Here is a 19,983-nt window from a genome sequence, read left to right on the forward strand (position 1 = left end):
AAACAGAATATTAAAAAAGTGAGCAGGGGCTTAGGGAGCCATTCTGATCACCACCCAAAGCAGTACCTTTGTGCCAAAATGTTTTGTGCAAATATTTGGTGCTGCTCTACAAAAACCAACATAGTCATATTTGTACTGCTTAGAAAAACTTACGTGTAGGTTGAGCAGGTTTTCCTTTTTGTTGCCCACCCTTTTCCTTCTGCTGCCCACTCTTGTCTTTCTGCTGCCCTCCCTTTTCCTTCTGTTCTCTCAAATCTTTTGCACTGGTTAATTTTACTTTCTCAAGAATTGCACCATACAAGAGAGATCTGTGGAAGGGGGAAAAAATCCTGCCAATATGTCTTTAGAGTAACACCCCCCCTCTCAATAATTCCCTAACGGTTTCTAATCCCTAGTTAAGCATTTCATGGGAAATTATTTAAGCAGCCCAAATCACTATCTGGGAAGGTTTTCTATGCCACATTCTTGAGAATCTTCGTCCTCTTTTTTCCGGCTTTCTGGGTTTTTTTGGTAGGGATTGGTGTACATTGGTGATTCCTTGGGATAAAGGCAAAGATGCTAAAATAGTGGCAATAGAAAGGACTGGAACTGGGAGAGGGAACTGAAGAACTAGGAAGTTAATGCTAACTGATTACTACTTTGAATCTTAGCCTTGTTTCTTTATATTTTGATAAATGTAAAAGACCAAAAATATTGTAACATACTGCCTTTAGGATAAAAGTAACTAAATAAATAAGAAGTTAATATGGGGAGAAAATCTAAAAAACAAACAGAGTACTTTCCTTAGCAATGTTTTTCAAATACTACCACTTTCGGCCATATTCCTCCATCACGGAGCAGAAATGAACTGAAAGTAAATATTGCTTGTTGCAAACTCGAAACAGGAGAGGATCTGAAAGGCTGGAGATAGCCATGTCCCTGGTTAATACTATGGGTGACTGTCTTAAAGTGCTGAAAGACAGAAAGATCACAGGGGTGCGGAAATGGACAAACGGACCTCAATATTGAAAGGACAAATGGAAGGAGACTTTGACGGGTCTTGGACTTTGTTTTATGATTGGATTAAGCAGACTGTAAGCAGACTATATAGCGAAATTTCTCTTTTTTTTCTTCTCTCTTTTTTCATTTCTCTTTCTATCTTATCCCCTACTCTTACCTTTCCTGTCTTTTTTAACTTTTTTGAAAAAGTAATAAAATATAGTAATAAAAAAAGAAAGATAACGGGCTGCAAAGGGATATAAATAAGATGGCTGGACACAGAGATAAAGGATGATGGAGCTAGTAAGTCTTAGGATCAGAACTGTCTGGAATAGGACAGATAGCTGTTAAGAATGGGTTTGGTTCTACATAGTATTTAGACATAGTATTTTGGACACCTTTCTTTCTTTGGATCCATGATAATCTCTATGTTCTACTAAGAGCAGGCTTTATAGGGACCTCTGCATCAGACACAAACAGAGACAGGATGTAGTGAGACATTATTAGTGGTTCTTCCAGATCTTTCAAAATTAAGAAAGAACTCATCTTATTATGTTCAGCATTATTAATTAATGGGAAAAGGGCAAAAAATATTGAAGCTACAAGGAGCACAACTGCAGCAGCAATATTTACAATTTATTTATTGCCTAAAGTTCTGGACACTGGAAAGCAGGTCCTGACTGAGCCATGGCACATAAGGGTGGCAGAATACATTTCTAGAATTTTATCTCCATATGGCTGGCTAAATCCATGACTAAAGTACTTTTCTAGCATTCAACTTATTCTGTTGGAGGCGCTAACCAAATTCTCTCCTTGTGTAGCAAAAGTGGTCCGTGAGCATTTCTGAGGTGAATGAGATCTTAAAACAAAGTAGTGTGACAAAATCAGCTGCATCTGACTTAAAACTGTGCACACCGTGACCCTTCTGAATGGGGGCTGCTTGCACATCTCACAATGGATGGGTGGCCTGATTACTCTTCACAGTACCACTAATGATTAGACACGGTTTTAGGACTGAATATAACTTCCCCCTTCCTCCTCCAGCCATCAAAGCTAGCATTTTGATCAGCAAGAATGTAGCACACAATTGTACCTATAGAAAAGGGTTATCTAGTTTTAGGTTGCCCTATACACTCCCTTAATTACAGGGTTTAACACGGCAAGTTCAACCACTGGGGTTGGGCCAATGACCTATCAAACGGACATTACAAAATAAAGAAACATAATGGACAACAATACCTGTCTTCTGAATGCTGGAGAATGATCACGTGAAAATTTGGTGGCAATTCATTCATGATATTAAAGTGTTGTATAGAAACACAGAGGTTTCCCCAAGCCTATAGAAACAAGTAAAATAACAGATTTCTTTTCAGAAAGGAAATGCAATTTCAGTATTTTCATGGTGGAATCTACTACTTGCTATATTTAAAAGTTATATACAGTATGGAAGTAGAAGGGGGCTCGCCCTGATTTACCATGTGGGCCTAATTGAGACTGGGGGAGGGCATGTCTGGAGGAGGGCTTTTCCTTCAGCAGCACAGCAGCCGCCATTGTGGGGATGGAGCAGGGCTTCACAGGCTCCTGTGCTCCACAGGGTAGTGTGGCTCACAGATTTCTGAGGTCTGTTGTGGTGAGATGGTCAATGCTCCAATGGTTGTAATCATTAAAGTTGTGGCCAATTTTCTCCTAGAACATGTGCACATGTCTTATTTGCCCGCAGCACTAGTGTAATGCACGCCAATTCGTTAAGTGATTGTTTTAATTCATTTGTTAGTGGCTTATTTAATCAGTGAAATATTTGCACAGTAGTAAGTACTTGAGAGATTTAGTGGTAATGCTTATTAGAGATATAAAAATATAACTTGTGGGGGAAGAGATCAACCGAGTAATCGCATACTCTAAACCCATGAAAATCAGCAGGTTTAGACTGGAATAGTTCTGCAGAGACTGCACTGTAAATTGCCATATGTACCACCAAAACAAGTGTACTGATCCAATTTAGTTTTCCATCCCTAGCTGAATGGACAATTACAATGTTTTAACTGATCAAATTACCTTTGAGATAGTGGATAACCTCTGCTCCACATTTTTTAGGAGACTGCTTGTTGTATCTCCTCTTTGTTCTAGATGGTGCTGTAGATGCAACATTGCTGACAGTTGTGAACTATTAGTATTCCAGGTAGCTGACAGCAGGATATTTTTCATCATCAATGATGCCGAACAGCTCTGTAATATTTTAATATTAGTCTAGTTTGACAAATGTTTTAAAGCAGACTGTTACCAAAAATCCTGTCAGTGAGGATGAAACAAAGTAACACATATACTACTAAAATCAAAAAGAGTCCAGTAGCACCTTTAAGACTAACCAATTTTACTATAGCATAAGCTTTCGAGAATCAAGTTCTCTTCATCAGATGCCTGATCAAAACTGGGCAGATACAGAAGAGGAGGGGGAAAGAGACAGAAAAGGGAGGGGTCATAAATCACAAGAAGGCAGAATGCAATTAGCATAGAGGCAATCAAAACATTCCTTTGCTTGGAAATGTAAACATCTCCTTTTGGTGTGCAGTCAGTTTGTAGCAGTGAAGGTGTCCAATTCCTATGTAGTATAAGCCTTCGGTAACCACAGCTCTCCCTGCCAGTTGCATCTGACAAAGAGAACTGTGGTCCCCGAAAGCCCACACCAGGCGTCACTGGGCTCCCCCAGATCACGCCTCTGTAAAGAGAATCTGTTACCTCTGGTAATGTGATAACCATTCATAGTCTCTATTCAGTCCCCGCTTGACAGAGTCAAATTTGCATATGAATTCCAATTCAGCAGCCTCCCGTTGGATTTTGTTTTTGAAAGGTTTCTGTTGAACCACAGCGACCTTTAAGTCTTTGGTGGAATGTCCTGGTAGATTGAAGTGTTCTCCCACTGGTTTTTGGACGTTTCCATTTCTAATGTCAGATTTGTGTCCATTTATTCTTTTGCGTAGAGGTTGGCTGGTTTGTCCAATGTACAGAGCAGAAGGACATTGTTGGCACATGAGGGCATATATCAGATTGGAGGATGAGCAGCTGTAAGAGCCAGAGACAGTGTAGTTGATGCCATTGGGTCCTGTAATTGTATTCCCTGGGTAGATATAGGGGCAGAGCTGGCATCTGGGTCTGTTGCAGGGCCTGGTCCCTGTGCTGGTGACTCTGCTGGCCGATTCATGATTGTAAGTGAGAAGTCGTTTAAGATTGGGGGGCTGTCTGTAGGCAAGGAAAGGTCTTCCACCCAGGGCTTCTGAGAGAGAGGTATCATTTTCCAGGATGGGTTGTAGCTCACTGATGATACGTTGGATGGGTTTGAGCTGGGAGCTATAGGTGACAACCAGTGGTGTTCTGTTGTTAGTTCCTTTAGGTTTGTCCTGGAGCAGACAAACCTAAAGGAACTAACAACAGAACACCACTGGTTGTCACCTATAGCTCCCAGCTCAAACCCATCCAACGTATCATCAGTGAGCTACAACCCATCCTGGAAAATGATACCTCTCTCTCAGAAGCCCTGGGTGGAAGACCTTTCCTTGCCTACAGACAGCCCCCCAATCTTAAACGACTTCTCACTTACAATCATGAATCGGCCAGCAGAGTCACCAGCACAGGGACCAGGCCCTGCAACAGACCCAGATGCCAGCTCTGCCCCTATATCTACCCAGGGAATACAATTACAGGACCCAATGGCATCAACTACACTGTCTCTGGCTCTTACAGCTGCTCATCCTCCAATCTGATATATGCCCTCATGTGCCAACAATGTCCTTCTGCTCTGTACATTGGACAAACCAGCCAACCTCTACGCAAAAGAATAAATGGACACAAATCTGACATTAGAAATGGAAACGTCCAAAAACCAGTGGGAGAACACTTCAATCTACCAGGACATTCCACCAAAGACTTAAAGGTCGCTGTGGTTCAACAGAAACCTTTCAAAAACAAAATCCAACGGGAGGCTGCTGAATTGGAATTCATATGCAAATTTGACTCTGTCAAGCGGGGACTGAATAGAGACTATGAATGGTTATCACATTACCAGAGGTAACAGATTCTCTTTACAGAGGCGTGATCTGGGGGAGCCCAGTGACGCCTGGTGTGGGCTTTCGGGGACCACAGTTCTCTTTGTCAGATGCAACTGGCAGGGAGAGCTGTGGTTACCGAAGGCTTATACTACATAGGAATTGGACACCTTCACTGCTACAAACTGACTGCACACCAAAAGGAGATGTTTACATTTCCAAGCAAAGGAATGTTTTGATTGCCTCTATGCTAATTGCATTCTGCCTTCTTGTGATTTATGACCCCTCCCTTTTCTGTCTCTTTCCCCCTCCTCTTCTGTATCTGCCCAGTTTTGATCAGGCATCTGATGAAGAGAACTTGATTCTCGAAAGCTTATGCTATAGTAAAATTGGTTAGTCTTAAAGGTGCTACTGGACTCTTTTTGATTTTGCTACTACAGACTAACACGGCTAACTCCTCAGGACATATACTACTATTAATTACAATCACAATAAGTTGAAAAGGCTCTGGAAATAAAATATGAAGAACAGATGTTCTCAACTATTATTCCTTTCAGGGAATGATCTTGCTATCAGCCTTGTTCTCTGAAACATTCTTCTATGCCCAGTGAAAGATATTTGTATTTGCTAACTAACAGGGCTATCCTAAGCACAGTTATACCCTTGATGTCAATGGGCTGCTTAGACCGGCACTGTAAGAGACTTTCTCGTTGTTATGATGAAACCACTGCTAGTGGTTGACAGATCTACTCTGTGTGGGAGGAGAACTGGAGTCTCTCTGGGGGTGGGACCCAGGTAAACAGAAACAGGCTACCTTTGCCTGAACTGCTCTGAGGGGCAGGCCAGGCCAAAGGGCCTAGGAAAGGAGGGGCCTAAGGAGGATTCAAACAGCTAAGACAGCTGTGCAGGCGTAATACTTAATGCTAATTATGAATGTAGTGAGATTTGTGTCAGTGTGATTAGGGGAGAGGAATAGCAGCTGAGCTCATGGCATGCAGGTGCACCACCTAACCATTTTTAGGATGTTGCTAGTGTTACATCTACACGAGACGTTGGGTCAAACTAAATGTGAAAGATTTTGGCAAGTTGGGTCCAGGCCAGGGTCCCCTAACTCAACTCACTTTCCCTGCATGGGCGGGGGGGGGGGAGGGAGAGGGGCCAAATTATGTATTACATTTTGGGCAAGTTTGGTCTGGATTCTCCCAACATAAGAATATCAGAAGAGCTCGGTTAGATCAGACAAGTGGTCTGTCTGGTCCACCGTCACTAATTATTTTAATGTACAGGTTGTCCAAACATATATTTCCTTACCTGATAAAGGGCCAAGAACTGGCTTGCTGAAAGTGTGTCAAATTGTCCTAAACACTCCAACATTTCCAGACTAGCAGCAGCCAGAATGTTAACAATGTTATTGTTAATTGCAACATTAAGGCACTGTAGCAAAACTTCAGTTGACTGACAAAGGTATTTCTGGGTCCAAGCCTGTCTCTTCTATGTAATAAAAATAAAAATCATTTGTATCTGATACCCTTAAAACTCCATAAATATATCATCAACAGATTATTATCTAAGGTCGCTTCCACGTGTCCTTAATGAGACGGCCTGCTAACGGAACTTTGGCGAGTTATCTCACTCATTACATACGTCATCGTTTCCCATGCGTGAGCAGGTCGTCATGATCCCAGGTTTTGAGCTTTTTTGTGAAACTTGTTTTGTTCCGTTTTCAATTTTGATGCCTCCTTTTTGTGCGATTATCTAACATATCAATGCTTCTGGAGGCTTTTTTGCATTTTTGAAGTGCCCTTCCACAAATCTCCAACCCCTCCTCTTGCCATCACCCTTCCCACACAAGTGTCTGGCTCATATGTGCAATCATAAAAGTCCTCCCCCTGCTTTTTTTTTTAAAAATTTTAAGGATGGTCCTTGTGCTCATTGGATCACTCAGCAATCAGACTATCAGTTTAGGAACAACATTGCGAACTGAATGCCATTTCTGATTTTATTTCAAACTAGCATTAAAGCCTGTTGTTTTGGAAAAATATAACAGCTCCTAGCAGCGCTTCCCTCCACCCTCATGTTTCTCCCCACGGCATCAGTCAAGAGGGGGATGGGGAAGACAGCAAGGGCTCCTTCCTCCTCTGATCTGTCAGCCATCTCTTGGATTGTGCCTGGCCCTTCTAAGACCCCACAGAGGCAGTGGGAAGCACCACCCTGCTGCTGTGGGACGTTGGAAGGGACTCGCCACTGCACTGAGCCTTCCCACAGCCTGTGCTGAGCTCTTTCAGGCTTCTGGAGACCCCAGGGAGGCAGCGGAGGGGCAAACCATTTTGGCCCTCACTTGATTCTTATCCCTGCATTCTGCGCCTCCGTGGGGATAAGGAGTGAGTGCTAGGGAACATGGTTTGCTTTTTATATAGTAGTATATGAAATTGTGCAATTGTGCAACTCTACTGTTCGAATATTTATTAAACACTTTTGCATTTAAAACTTTGGGAAATCAACAGTAGAGAGCAGAGAACTATGCGCACCCAGTTTCTACAGAAACTGAAAGACAGGACAACGATATAGTGCAATCCCACATGCGCTAAAAAAAAAGGGGGAAGTTGGGCAGGACTGCACCAACGTAATTTGTGACGAGGTGCAGAAAGAACGCGCTTTCTGTTTTGGGACCTTTTCCCCTTCCGCTACGAACACACACAAGAAACGGATGAGGACGCTGCGTATGGAAGGTGAGTTATGAAAGCGGGTTGGGAAGACTCGGCTTCAGGACAGAGAAAGCCCAGGGGAAAAAAGGAACATGTGGAAGCGACCTAAGACAGGGTTAACTCAGTGATAAAAGTGAATTCTCTAAAAAAAACCTGATATTTCTAATTAAAGTATTAAATGCTTCTCTATCTACATTGTAACAGCAATTAATGGTTGTGGCCACATTGGTCCCAGAACACAGTGCAAATGTATCTGTGGAGCACAGTTCACAAAATAAACGTTCCCACTGGAGCCGAGGGTTAGGATAGATCACTGTGAAGCCATTTGCCTATGTCAAAGTTCCCTAAAGTTCTGATAGCTGAGGTATCATTTCTGTGAATTGAAACTGAAGGTACATTTTCTTTTCAACGTTCCCAACAAGGTTATTTGTAAACAGTGTAAGAATTCCCTGCTACCAGAACAGGTCGTTCCTTACGTTTCTGCCTGTGTTATAATTTTGACCCTTCAGACTGGAAAGGAGCAAGACCAGAGCAGTGATTCTTGCAAAGACACAGTGGGCAGCCTCCTTTGAGGACCAGTTAATTTTGCCATTTTTTTGCATTATTCTATCTTATATGACAAAGAACATGAACTACGCACAGATGCTGCAAGCAGCCTTCTCTGTAAATTAGTATTCTGGGCTCACAGAAGCATTATTTATTTAATTAATTTCTCACTCACTGGATACTAAAAGTTCACACTAGAGCTCTTTAATAGTTTGGGAGTTACAGGCCTATATGAACAAGCCCTATTACTTCCTTTTTTTTTTTGACTAAAATTTTTCTTTATTTAAACTGTAAACTACACACCACAAGACAATAAACAACAAACATAGAGAACAAGAAAAAACACACATTTCTAAACACACTAACCATACATGTATCTATAAAATTAGGAGGAAAAGAAAAAGAGAAAAAACCCCACCTAGATTACACTACAAATTGAGTTCTGATTTTCTCCGCCTCAAGTATATGGCCCTTTTCACACTACATACCTGCTTCCAGAACATCGCGAAACACGACGCAAAAACTGCGGAAGAGAGCGTCTTCTCGCGAGAGTTTTGCGCAACATTGCGCAACACTCTCGTAAGAAGACGCTATCTTCCGCGTTTTTTGTGCTGCATTTCGCGATGTTCTGGAAGCAGGTATGTAGTGTGAAAAGGGCCTATATCATTTCTAGAGTCCCACTTATTCTAAGTTAGTCACAAAACCCGTTTTTTCTATTGTTCCTGTTTCTTAATCCATAAATCCAGATGTCATCAAATCCTTCTTATCCCTTTCATGCAAAAAGTCTATTAGCAGTTTCCATTCAGACAAGAAGTTAACTAATGTCCTTTCTCTAATTAATACAGTAAGTTTTGCCATTAATGAAACTCCAAAACTTTTGTCAACCATTCCTCCACTGTAGGCAATGTTGTAGTTTTCCACTTTTGTGCATAAAGTACTCTTGCTGCAACAAGCCCTATTATTTCCAAGGAAATTCATTTACGACTGGAGTGTCAATCAGTTTCTTGCTTTTAGAAACCAATCCTAAAAGGCATATTTATAATTGTACTCAGGTCTATTCAATAGGGTTTATTCCCAGGAAAGTGTTACACCATTCTAAGCCAACTGACTTTAATAGAAGGGTGTAACTTTATTTAGGATTGTGCTGTCAGTCTAGCAAGACGTACAGTGTAATCCTAAACAGAGTTATTCCAGTCTAAGTCCATTGAAATCAATGGACTTAGACTGGAGTAACTCTCCTTAGGATTGTGCTGTTAATCTTAGAAATCCCTTTTTGTAAAAAAAACCCTTCCCAAGCTAGCATCCACATGTACCTTTAATTCAATTGCTTTTCTTTTGTCCTCATCAAGCTGTTTTTTAGAAAGCGAAAAAGTACCAACTGCTATTTTACTGTCAACTGGTTTTGCTTCTGCTACTGTGATAGATTTCACAGATTTAACTTTAGCTTCATCCTGTGTATTATAGAAAAAACAAACAAAAATACTCAGGTAAGTCCTTTCTTTGCTCAGTAGAGCACATTTGTGCAGCACCAAGCTTTTGAGTGGCATTTGAAAATGCATGGTTGAGGGAAGGGCCTACTAGTTTCAGACAGTTCAACAGGAGAGCATCCACAAGGCTATCTGGCCATGCCAGGAAGCAGGACCACTGGTGCAACCTTGGTCTCACTCATACTAACAGTGAATTTTTCTATGGCCACATTCAAACTTCATGACTTACTTCACAAGGTGCATGAAGGACATGAACACAGTTTGTTGGCATGCTGGTATGTTCCCTCCCACCTCCCTCCCCCATTCATACACTCTCTGTTTTCTGTTGTTGTCCTGCAAAAGATCCACTGTCTATTCCTGATCTAGGAAACAAGGAGTAAATAGCCACAGAAGACAAGGAAGCAGTGCAAATAATACAAATGCTGTTAAAATGAATGTAAGGCAAAGAAAATGGGAGAGGGATATAGGACAAAATATCAGTCACTTATAAAGCCTTTGAAAGCACTATCTTTAAAGGCCAAACTAGTTAAAGTAACATTCCTCCTTCTCCCATCCTAGCTGCACTCCAATATTTGAAGCACTTGATTCTCAACCTACGTAATAGAATAGGAAGAAAGGGCTTGAAACAATGAGGCAGAATGGGGTAAGCCAGGGGATAAGGGAGAGTTTCAAAAACAGATCCAAGAATCAGATAGGTGTCCTTGCTGCATCTAATTTGGCCTTCATTTCAAGATTGTTTCAGTTTACAGGATTCCATACTCTGCCAGTTTAAAGATTAATACTAATCATAAAATCATAACAAGACAAAGAAAATTTCTTTTTGTATTTTCTGAAGTATTCATATCGTCTTTTCACTACAAAATGCCCAAGGCAAAGCATATTCCAAACAAACCAATTCAAACCAACGTTCATTCCAAGCAATAGAATCACATAAAATAATAAAATAGAACACAATAAAGCAACAATTGACAAAAACCAGCAATACAAAGCAGCAAACAGCTTCTTGAAACCATTTATCCTGCTCAATTATATTTGGTAAAAGTATGCCCATACCACTGTATTTTCACACCAGAAAATATCTGAAGAGAAGGGGTGTGTTCGGTCAGCAAGCAAACGCAGAAATCTCCCAGTGAGATGAAGGTATTTGGCTTTGATATCAGGACATCCTGTATAGAGACTCTGTAGACTTGTTAGTTGAGCCTGGGTATTATGGCTAATAGTTTGTCCTAAGGTTAGCCATGCCTGTTATAACCCAGAAAACACAAAATCAAATCACTGCTTAAATATATGCTAGACACCTGCAATATTACACGAGGCAATACTTTCAAAATTAGAAGTGTTCTCCATATTTGTGTCCCACCTCTGACATCTAAATCATGTAGATGAAAGCTTTGAGGGAAAGTATTTGTCTACTCTAAGGGCTTTTTTCTATCTTCCCTCAACCAACTTGTCAATGGGCATAACTTCTGGGAATTACCTTTAAGAAAAGGAAAGTAAAGTAAAGTGCATACTGTGCGAGTGTGCGGGGACTTCAAAGTTGCAACTTTTTCCAGTTTGTATAATTCCCAAATATAATGAAGACGTGGGGAGCCAAGGTTTTACCTCAGATCACAAAAGGTCACAAAACATTTATGATATTTCTAGCTTCTACAAAAGGCATAAAATAAACAGATTTATTACTTTCCTTTGGGTCTGAAAAAAATTCCAGTTGAGGAGGCAGTAAATAGCAAATAAGCCACTATGGACTACAAGGTTTAAATACAATAATTTTGCTATCAATAAGCTGCAAATATTAAAAATTAAGGATATAATTTACCCCTATATAGGAGAAGATTTGCATAGGACTACTGGAATCTTTTGTCTGTTTCACTGTAATGTATTTTTACACATACAAATCTTTTCATAATAGCAGGATCATAATTAAAATTTGCATGAGAGATAAAATGAAAGTATGTAGGGTAGAGTTGTTTTAAAAAATAAACAATAGGGGGCGTGGCGTCGGCTCGAAGCGAGATGGACGCGTTGTGCTGAAGCTCCGTCTTGATTCCACCCCAGGCCCCTAAAACAACACATTCTACTTCACGTTTTTGAAATTGACATGAAGGGTAAGCAGGATCAGTCTTTCAAGAAGCAAAATATAAAAGCAGTAAAGAACTTACAAACGTATTTCCCTAGTTCTCAAGCTGAAAGTGCTGAGGGGGAAGCGGAGGGAGGAAGGGCTAATATGGCGGCCGCGGGAAGCTCAGCTGAGGCACGGAAGCTATCGGCCATACCCTATGACCCTGCACTGAAAACGCTGCTAAAAGAGATCGAAATGAGCTTTGCTGACCGGATCTCTATCATGATGGAGCCCCTATCTAAACAAATAAATGATGTTAAGCTGGTGCTAGATGCGGTAGCTCAAAGGACGGACCAAGCCTTGTCCCAAACGGCAGCTTTAAAAGACGATGTCCGGCTCCTCCAGTCTGAGAACAACAAAGTCCAAAGCAAAATCCTGGACATTGAATTTCAGCTGAGGAGTTCTAATTTGAAGTTCAGAGGACTGGAGGAGGATTTTACAGCAGACGTAGATCTTTCTGCTTTTCTCTCTGACTGGCTGGCAAGTGAACTACAATTGCAGGAGGGAGCAACCGTCGCCATTTCTAAAGCGTACAGAATTGGCGCCAAAAATAATGAACGGAGGAAGGGGCCGAGAGACGTAGTGGCGATGTTCGTCGATTGGAAAATAAGAAAACAAATCCTGGAAGCGGCTAGAATGAAAAGGTTTCTAACGTACAAAGGAGCAAGAATTAATGTTTTCACAGATCTCCCTTCTGAAATACTTGAAAAACGACGGCAATTTAAAAGCGTAACAGAAGGTTTCAGATCGGCCCAAGTCGACTACAGCTGGACCCGCTTCTCTACGCTCCGTGTTAATACCAACGGCAAGGTTCATTTCATTTCGACGCCTGAGGAGGGACGTCGCTTCATGCAGGAGCTCGGCATTGAAATCGCCATGGAGACGGAAGCGGGCGCACAACGGAGAAAACGCAGCATGCCTTTCTCGCCACAGAAGACCAACAAGATTGCTGCCCGTGATGGCTAACAACGACAGTTCTGATTGACATGTCCATGTGAAGTAGAATGTTTAAAGCTAATACTATCCATTTCATTTGAGGGGGGCGGGGTGGGATTGAATGAGGGGCTTTTTTGCTCTATTTAGCTCCTTTTTACAGGCAGTCTTTTCTGTTGGTCTGAAGCCGAAGCTCAGAGGGGTTCTCCTCGCTGAGCTTCTGAAGACTGCCTAGCAACGAGATAACCAGTACTTAATTACTAAAGTGTTATTTGCGATCTCCTTGCTTGCCCTGCCACTCAAATAGCCCACTTGATTCTAATTGATAGATCAGTTGTGCGGGGGGGCCACCACTGTGATTTTCAGCCACGTTGAGATCTTCCCTTCCCTAATTAATTAACACCACCTTCCCAACTGTCATAATCCCTGATACAAAACGCGCTAGTTACACTAGCTGATTGATTAATTCATTAAATATATTTTAATCTAGAATAAGAGGGGGAGGGTAGAGGGAAATCTTTTTAACAGTACTTGATTCGGGGGGGGATTGATTCACATTGCTGAAATTAGTAAACACTAACATCGCATAGTTAATAATTTTTATTTTTTTATTTTATTTCTACCACATAAGGGAAAGCCAATAAATTCTCCAATTGATCAAATATACCCCACGTGATTGACTACCCATTAGGGATTAGTAGGGCTTCATAAAGTGATATAGGGGTTGAATCTTAAGATCTCATCAACTGTTTTAATATTTATCTCTAATCAACTTGAAATATCATAATTAATTGAGGGGAGAGGGAGGGGGGTTGTCTAATATTGGGGGGTTTGATTAATAGCTTATTGATTTTGCACTGATTGAGGACGTAAGAAGCACTATCAACAATTAATTTCTGAGTAACCGCCTCTTATTGATTATCCTTGAAGCCACTTCATATCTGTGTATACGTATCAACTTGATCTCCCACACTTGCAAACTCCTCCATTAATTGATCATAGCTGCTAAACCATCCATTCATATAGCCTAACATATAGATACAGGGTAATCAACTACTTTATTATCCATTTCAAATCGACCTTCATACTCCTGAGTGTCTTAGAGACGAGGGAGGAGGGTCCTATTATTTTGGAGAAGTCAATCTTGCAGTCAGCTGTCTGCAAATTATTGTGTGATTCCTCTCTCATAACCAGTTTGGTTATATGTTATATGTTATATAGTTGGATTTGAGGTATAATATTTTCTTCCTGCATGTACATAGTTAGGAGAACTTAGCTGTGTTTAACACCAGTGTCGATAACTTCTTATTTTGCCTACCATACCCGCCCGTGCCAAGCTGCACTATCTTAACGCAGTACTGCTCGGTTGGCATCGGAAGCACCTTATTTGCTTGTAACACTCCGATAGTACCACTTTGGCCTAAAGAACCTCACACTTCAATCACAGGGTACCTGATTGCTTAGCAATGACCTCGCAATCAGGTTTGCATGTTGTCACCCAAAATTTAAGGGGGCTTAACAACCTTATAAAAAGGAGACGGGTCCTATCGAAATTAGCAAAACTTAATGCGGATGTGGTTATGATTCAAGAAACTCATCTCCATGCGGTGCACGATGAGGAGCTTAAGGCCCCCTGGATTAAAATGCAGTTTCATGCGAAAGGCTCCTCAAAGGCCCGAGGAGTGGCAATACTGTTAACTAAAAATTGCCAGTTTGTACATAGGGCTAGTCTAAAAGACTCTAAGGGACAATACCTCTTCATCAAAGGCCTACTGGATGATCGGATGGTCACACTGGCCTCAATATACGCACCTAACGCAAGCCAGCTTGATTTCTTATCTGAAACACTGCAAAAACTACAGAACTTTCAAGAGGGACCGGTGATAGTAGGTGGGGACCTCAACTTGATAGAGAACCATAAATTGGATAAATCCTCATTTAATCGTACTAATGCCAATCCCAAAAAGGTACTTAACGCCTCATCCTCAACCTCGAAGCTGCTGGCGCTCCTTACTCGCTTTCATCTAATCGATGCCTGGAGGGAGCAAAATAAAACGCTTAGGGATTACACCTATTACTCCTCACAGCATGATGTATACACAAGGATCGATTACATCCTTGTATCAACAGACCTTTCTAATAGCGTGAGCCACTCTGAGATAGGTGCCATAGATTACTCGGACCATGCCTGGGTGGACTGTAGGGTAAACCTAACCTCTGAATATCCTAGGGAAAGGTATTGGACCTTCAATAAAAACCTCTTACTCAATGATAGCACTACCACAACAATAGAACAATATATCAAACAGTATCTAGAAGAAAACAGAACGGGACAAACCTCAACCCAAACGGTGTGGGACGCGCTTAAAGCGGTGTTGCGAGGGAGGTTAATAGCGCTCTCAGCATCTCTATACAAAGCTAAAACACAGCAGAAACAGACCCTGATTGACAAAATTAACACCCTAGAACGTCTACACAAAAGGAATGGCAGTAAAAAGGTATATAAACAGCTACTACACGAACGTAAAACCCTAGAGGCATTGGAAACTCAACAAATTCAGAAAAACCTTTTATACTTAAAGCAAAAATACTGGTACCACTCCCCTAAATCCCTACGATACCTAGCATGGAAAGTCAAAGACAAAAAAATCAATAGGCATATCAGGCTTATCAAGGATTCTAACAACCGGGTGCTCACTAGACCTGTCGATATAGTAAAAGTGTTTAGAGACTTTTATTCCAAGTTATACTCCTCATCCAAGCCAGACAAAGAGAACATCAAACTATATCTGTCTAAGCACAAAAATATTAAACAACTAGCGGAGACCCACAAGATGATAATGGACAGTCCTATCTCCAGTGTTGAGCTCCTTGACTCCATCAAGGGCTTGAAACGCAATAAAGCCTCGGGGCCGGACGGCTTCCCGGCGGAATTTTATCAGAAATTTGCAGCGACACTGCACCAGCCCTTGCTTTCGGCCTGCAATGACATTTTTGTGTTAGGCACCTTACCTGGAACATGGTCAGAAGCTAATATTACATTAATTCCCAAGGAGGGCAAGGATCTTTCGAACCCTAGCTCTTACCGCCCAATATCTCTCCTAAACACAGACTATAAAATCTTTACCTCGATCCTAGCAAAAAGGCTGAACTCTTTTATAGGGAAATATATTAGTAAAGATCAAATAGGCTTCATCCCCAACAGGGATATCTCGGAGAACATCTATAAAGCTTTAAATATACTAACTCATAGCAAGCACTACAATCAACAACTACTGCTCCTATCCCTAGATGTAGAGAAAGCTTTTGATTCACTTGAAATCACCTACCTACAAGAGCTCCTGTCCCATATGAATTTTGGTTCTGACTTCCAACATGTAATTAAAGCCATATATGACTGCCCCCATGCAAAAATTAAAACCAATGGTGTCTCCTCCCGCTCACTCACCCTCCACAGGGGCACACGACAAGGTTGCCCGTTGTCTCCCATCCTTTTTGCTCTAGCGATCGAACCCCTTGCTGAAGCTATAAGGTCTAATGTGCAAATCCATGGAATGAAGGTCAATGACAACACCTTTAAATTGTGTCTCTTCGCTGATGACATTTTACTGTTTATCTCTCACCCTCTAGACTCCCTGACGTACCTCCACAAAGAATTGGCCCAATTTGAACTAATCTCAGGGCTAAAGGTTAACCAGAATAAGTCTAGTCTCCTCCCCATAAATTTACCTGCTCCTGTGAGTAACGAAATCAGACGGCTCTACCCATATCAATGGGCACATTCCCACTTACATTACCTAGGCGTAAATATCCCCCAAAACCCGGACCACCTGCTCCGACTTAATCACCAGCTGCTGATGAAAGAAATTAAGAGTGTATTATTCAAATGGAACAAACAAACGTTATCTTGGTTTGAGAGGTATAACTTGATCAAATCCTTCATCCTTCCGAAACTAATATTCCTTTTCCGAACAGTCCCAATACAGATTCTCCATCACTTACTGAGCCAATGGCAGACGTCCCTCAATAGGTTTCTTTGGGATCATAAGCGTCCCAGAATAGCGTTTAAGATTCTGAGGACCAAACGCTCTAAAGGGGGATTTAACTTCCCTGATGTTGGCATGTACTATACAGCAGCTAGGCTATCGGATGTAGTTCAAATCTTGCACCATAACACACACTTTGACTGGATGGATGTGCTGCATTCACAACATCAAACCCACAAGATTGGCGAACTATTCTGGACCAATACTGCTCACCGCTCCACTTCATCGAGCGGAAACATCTTCCTCATGGCCCTTCTGAAGCTCTGGGATAAACACAGGTCCAAACTGATCCCTAAAATATCTAGATTCTCACTATTGACCTCACATGACGGGGCACCGCCTCAACATAATAGTGCAAACTCATCAACCTGGGAGAGCCTTAGGAGCAAGAGGCTGATAGATATAACATCTAAAACTGGCATCTTAGACAGAACAGAACTAGCCCGCAAGCTCGGTGGGGAGGTTCCGTGGTACCTCTACTTTCAGTTAACCTACTTTTTGAGACACCTGGAAATAGGGCACGTCCTATCCAAACCTATGACGGAATTTGAAAAGATTCTTGAACCTGATTCTCTCTCCCGCAAAGGGCTTCTGTCCAAAATCTATAACATGCTGATTAACTCCCATACTAAACAGAATGAGACACTGAAAGATAAATGGCAACTAGATTGCGGTGTTGACATCTCGCAGTCTGACTGGGAACGGGTTTGGAGTTCCAAACTACTAAGCACCCCAGTCATTAATGCCAAACTACAAAATTACAAAATCCTTCACAGGTGGTATCTCACCCCACAGCAGCTAGCAAGGATAGACCCCAAAAAATCCCCTCTCTGCTGGAAAGGGTGCGGTAAGCAGGGAACGTTTATACACGTATGGTGGGGATGCCAATCCATTCAAGGATTTTGGCGCTTAGTCTTCAAAGAAATCAAAACCATCACCTCCCACGCTATCCCTCCTAGCCCTGAACTGATCTTTTTGGATGTCTGGACTGACTCTCCTGTACCTCGCCAACGGAGGGACCTAATTCGCACGTTCTTGACTGCTGCCAAGAATGCGATAGCAATCAAATGGAAATCACCTGTTCCCCCGGATTTACACATATGGTACAGGATGGTGTGGGACCATCTTATAATGGAAAAAATATCTGACAGATTGCAACTCTCTACAAACCCCTTGAAACCCTCTGACTTTGCATCCAAGTGGTTCCCTTTCTTGGATCATCTAGCCAAAAATGAGTTCTTAGCATCACAGCTGCCCTTTCAGGCAATCATAAATCCAGAAGTGTGAGTGATCAAGAGGCCATTGTGGTACTGGAGTAGTTATGTTATCTTGTCCATGAGATGTAGTTCAACAATCATCCTTGCTTGTATGTTCGCAGATTAGGTAAAGTGTGTCAGCTAAGGTATATGTATTAGAAATCTCCTCTTGTGTCCCAATTGTATATACAGAAATCGTTTTGTGTATTGTTATATGATATATCCTCTTACAGTTGATGTTGTTATGACTTGTTGTTAATAAACTTTTAAAAAGCAAAAAAAAATAAATAAATAAACAATAGAAGCAGCAATTACCCATTCCACAGTAGCAGCATCTGGCGTAAATCTTACAAAGTCTTCAATGATTTGCTCAATTTGTCCTGCTCCTGCTTCTTTCTTTTTTTTCTCAGTGTTGATAAGAACAAAAATGTCCAAAAGGATCTCCACAAGGCTCAACTTCATGTTAGCAAGCCTTCTCATCAATGGAATGTTAACATTTCTAGCCTGAAATTTTAAAACAGAAATTAAAATGGAAGATAAGCATATGAAAAGAATTAGATTTAGGGTTCCATGATAACAGTGAATGCCAAGGGCTGTAAGTAGCAATGCTAGTCCAAAGCAGAATCCACCAGGAATTCTACACAGGAGGCTGCAGCAGCCTTAAGAATCAGGGCCCAAAACCGAAAAATTGTGGACACGATATATTAGTGGAGCAATGGGAAAACGTGGACAAGAGGGCTGAAATTTACATTAAGCTCCAGTATTAAAAAAATGTTTTACAAAATGATGTATCGTTGGTATATGACTCCTGAAAAATTGGCTAGAATGCATAAGGGGGCATCAATTGTATGTTGTAAATGTGCCAAACAAGAAGGGACATTTTTTCATATGAGGTGGACATGTAAGAAAGCAAAGTTTTTGGTTGCGGATCATCGATTCAGAAGATTTTGAAGATTAAACTTCAGCTGAAACCAGAGACTTTTCTGTTGGGAATAATGGACAGCCAGTTGGAAAAAAAGCTTTGGAACATTGTTTTTATACTTTATTACAGCGGCAAGAGTACTTTATGCACAAAAGTGGAAAACTACAACATTGCCTACAGTGGAGGAATTGTTGACAAAAGTTTTGGAGTTTGCATCAATGGCAAAACTTACTGCATTGATTAGAGAAAGGACATTAGTTAACTCCTTGACTGAATGGAAACCATTAATAGACTTTTTGCATGAAAAGGATAACAAGGATTTGATGACATCTGGATTTATGAATTAAGAAACATGAACAATAGACAAAATAGGGGTTTTGTGACAAACCTAGAATAAGTGTGACTCTAGAAATGATATATACTTGTGGAGAAAATCAGAACTCAACCTGTAGTGTAATCTAGGTTTTTGTTGTTGTTTTCTTTTCCCTTTTCCTTTTAATTATATATATTGTTAGTGTGTCATGTTTAGAATTGTGTTTTTTTTTCTTATTCTCTATGTTTATTGTTTATTATGTTATGGTGTATAGTTTATACTTTAAAGGGCCCAAAACAACTTTTCCCCCTTCCTTCCTTTTTTGTTTTTAAACATCCAATCCAATCAAGAGCTCTAGAAAACTCAAACACTTGCACTCTGGTGGTATTCTGGCTAGACCTCTACAAGTATTTTTTTTTAAAAAAATAATAAAAAGTATTACATGACTTTTGTTGTGGACTGCAGAAGGGTAACTGTTTTAGTCTGCTGTAGTTATTTTGTTAGTATTGTACTTATTTTGTTACAGGATGCCAAGTGTTCTGAAGAGCTTTTCCATACAACAGCAACAACAACATAAAAGCAAACTTCCCCCCAGCATCCTGATCCTATGCATGAGTAATCAGGAAAAAAGTCCAAAA

The 19,983-nt window shown here is 41.0% G+C and overlaps 1 protein-coding gene across 1 annotated transcript in view; it reads right to left on the bottom strand.

The window, feature by feature from the left end:
* The window catches only part of CFAP46 (cilia and flagella associated protein 46), a 169,050-nt gene that overhangs the window by 35,996 nt on the left and 113,071 nt on the right, over positions 1-19,983 (bottom strand). Inside the window, exons 42-48 of the mRNA XM_054983246.1 lie at positions 18,426-18,614; positions 10,810-10,998; positions 9,583-9,720; positions 6,330-6,509; positions 3,034-3,204; positions 2,218-2,315; positions 154-308 (exon numbers count right to left, since the gene is read on the bottom strand). Coding sequence (XP_054839221.1) covers positions 154-308; positions 2,218-2,315; positions 3,034-3,204; positions 6,330-6,509; positions 9,583-9,720; positions 10,810-10,998; positions 18,426-18,614 — 1,120 coding nt within the window. The remainder of the gene's footprint in view (positions 1-153; positions 309-2,217; positions 2,316-3,033; positions 3,205-6,329; positions 6,510-9,582; positions 9,721-10,809; positions 10,999-18,425; positions 18,615-19,983) is intronic.

The sequence above is a fragment of the Eublepharis macularius genome, chromosome 6 (genome assembly GCF_028583425.1).
Source record: "Eublepharis macularius isolate TG4126 chromosome 6, MPM_Emac_v1.0, whole genome shotgun sequence".
NCBI classification, from domain to species: Eukaryota; Metazoa; Chordata; class Lepidosauria; order Squamata; family Eublepharidae; genus Eublepharis; species Eublepharis macularius.